The sequence below is a fragment of the Nanorana parkeri genome, unplaced genomic scaffold, assembly GCF_000935625.1.
Source record: "Nanorana parkeri isolate BGI_ZX_2015 unplaced genomic scaffold, ASM93562v1 scaffold389, whole genome shotgun sequence".
Classification (NCBI taxonomy): domain Eukaryota; kingdom Metazoa; phylum Chordata; class Amphibia; order Anura; family Dicroglossidae; genus Nanorana; species Nanorana parkeri.
In genome coordinates this window covers 559,891-560,965 of record NW_017306657.1, presented here as the reverse complement: position 1 = coordinate 560,965, position 1,075 = coordinate 559,891, and the positions used below count along the sequence as shown (strand labels likewise).

General features: G+C 42.4%; 1 protein-coding gene across 1 annotated transcript; it reads right to left on the bottom strand.

The window, feature by feature from the left end:
- Nucleotides 1-238: 238 nt before the first annotated feature.
- LOC108789353 (RING finger protein 223-like) lies at nt 239-863 on the bottom strand. Its single transcript, XM_018559333.1, has one exon. The coding sequence runs from the start codon at nt 812-814 to the stop codon at nt 239-241; it is 576 nt and encodes a 191-aa protein (XP_018414835.1). The 5' UTR covers nt 815-863.
- Between the last annotated feature and the right edge of the window lie 212 nt (nt 864-1,075).

Below are 1,075 nucleotides of genomic sequence, written 5' to 3'. Positions count from 1 at the left end.
GTCTGTTTTTCCTTGTTGGATTTTTTTTTTTTAATTATGAAGAATGCAGCCGAAAGAAACTCCTTAAGGGTAAGGGACAGCAATGGTGGTGTGTGAATAGATCCACCAGCATCCAATTGCACGTCAAATACCAGTTTTGGATGGACTGATACTTAAAGGTAGTTATTTAGGTCCTTACTGGTGCAGAATAGCTGAAGGATGTTCAGTTGCCACATGTGCACCTGTTAGGTTAAATGATTTAAATACGCAGATATGTAGGAAAAAACACAACGAAAAACAGCACAAGAATACAGCAGGTGAAAATCCACAAGAGGCATCCATAATTTCTCAACATTAAGTGGCAGCGGTGGTAGTGTGGCTGTCGAGTAACCGTGGTTATGTCCCGTGACTGAGAGAAGCGGGGCTGAGCAGCCCCCAGTAGATAGACTGTGATAATGATATTTTCATCTTGTCCTTGTGGGAAGTGAGACAGAGAATTTCTGGTACTGCTGGTGTAGGTCTGCCCATGATCTTTCTTCCAACAAAGTTTAGACCCTTCAAGCCACACTTTCTGCAGCTGACTCATCCATGGCGGGAAATGGGAGACAATATCCATGTTAGGGGGTAAGTGTGGGATGCCCCCCTGTGGGATGGTGACCGTGGCCCTGCAGATGGGGCAGCAAAATGCTTCCATCTCTTTCTGAAAGACACAAAGCTTGGACAAACACTCCATGCAGAAGGTATGATTGCAAGGCAACAGGAGAGGAGTTTTGAAGACATTATCATAAGATCCAAAGCAAATTGGGCATTCTGGAACTGCATACTCCTGTTCCATGTCTGAAACAAAATGGGCAGTCTGAGAGCAAGCAATACAAGTCTTAGTTCTTCCTGGAATCAAGTTGACTTTGCAAAGGTCTTTTTCAATAGTAGATGCCAGAGTTTCATTTTCAGTTGTAGAAGAAGCAAGATGAAATTAGATAAATTGAATAATAGTCCAGTTTGTGGTCTCCAAAGATGGAAGACCAACCTCTGTCAAATCCAAACTAGTATAGATGAAAAAGTTTCGATCTACATGTATCCAAGAGCAAAGATAAGT

What these genes read in the sequence shown, in the direction of transcription:
- LOC108789353 (XM_018559333.1), bottom strand. Translation starts at nt 814, where the DNA reads ATGGAACAGGAGTATGCAGTTCCAGAATGCCCAATTTGCTTTGGATCT.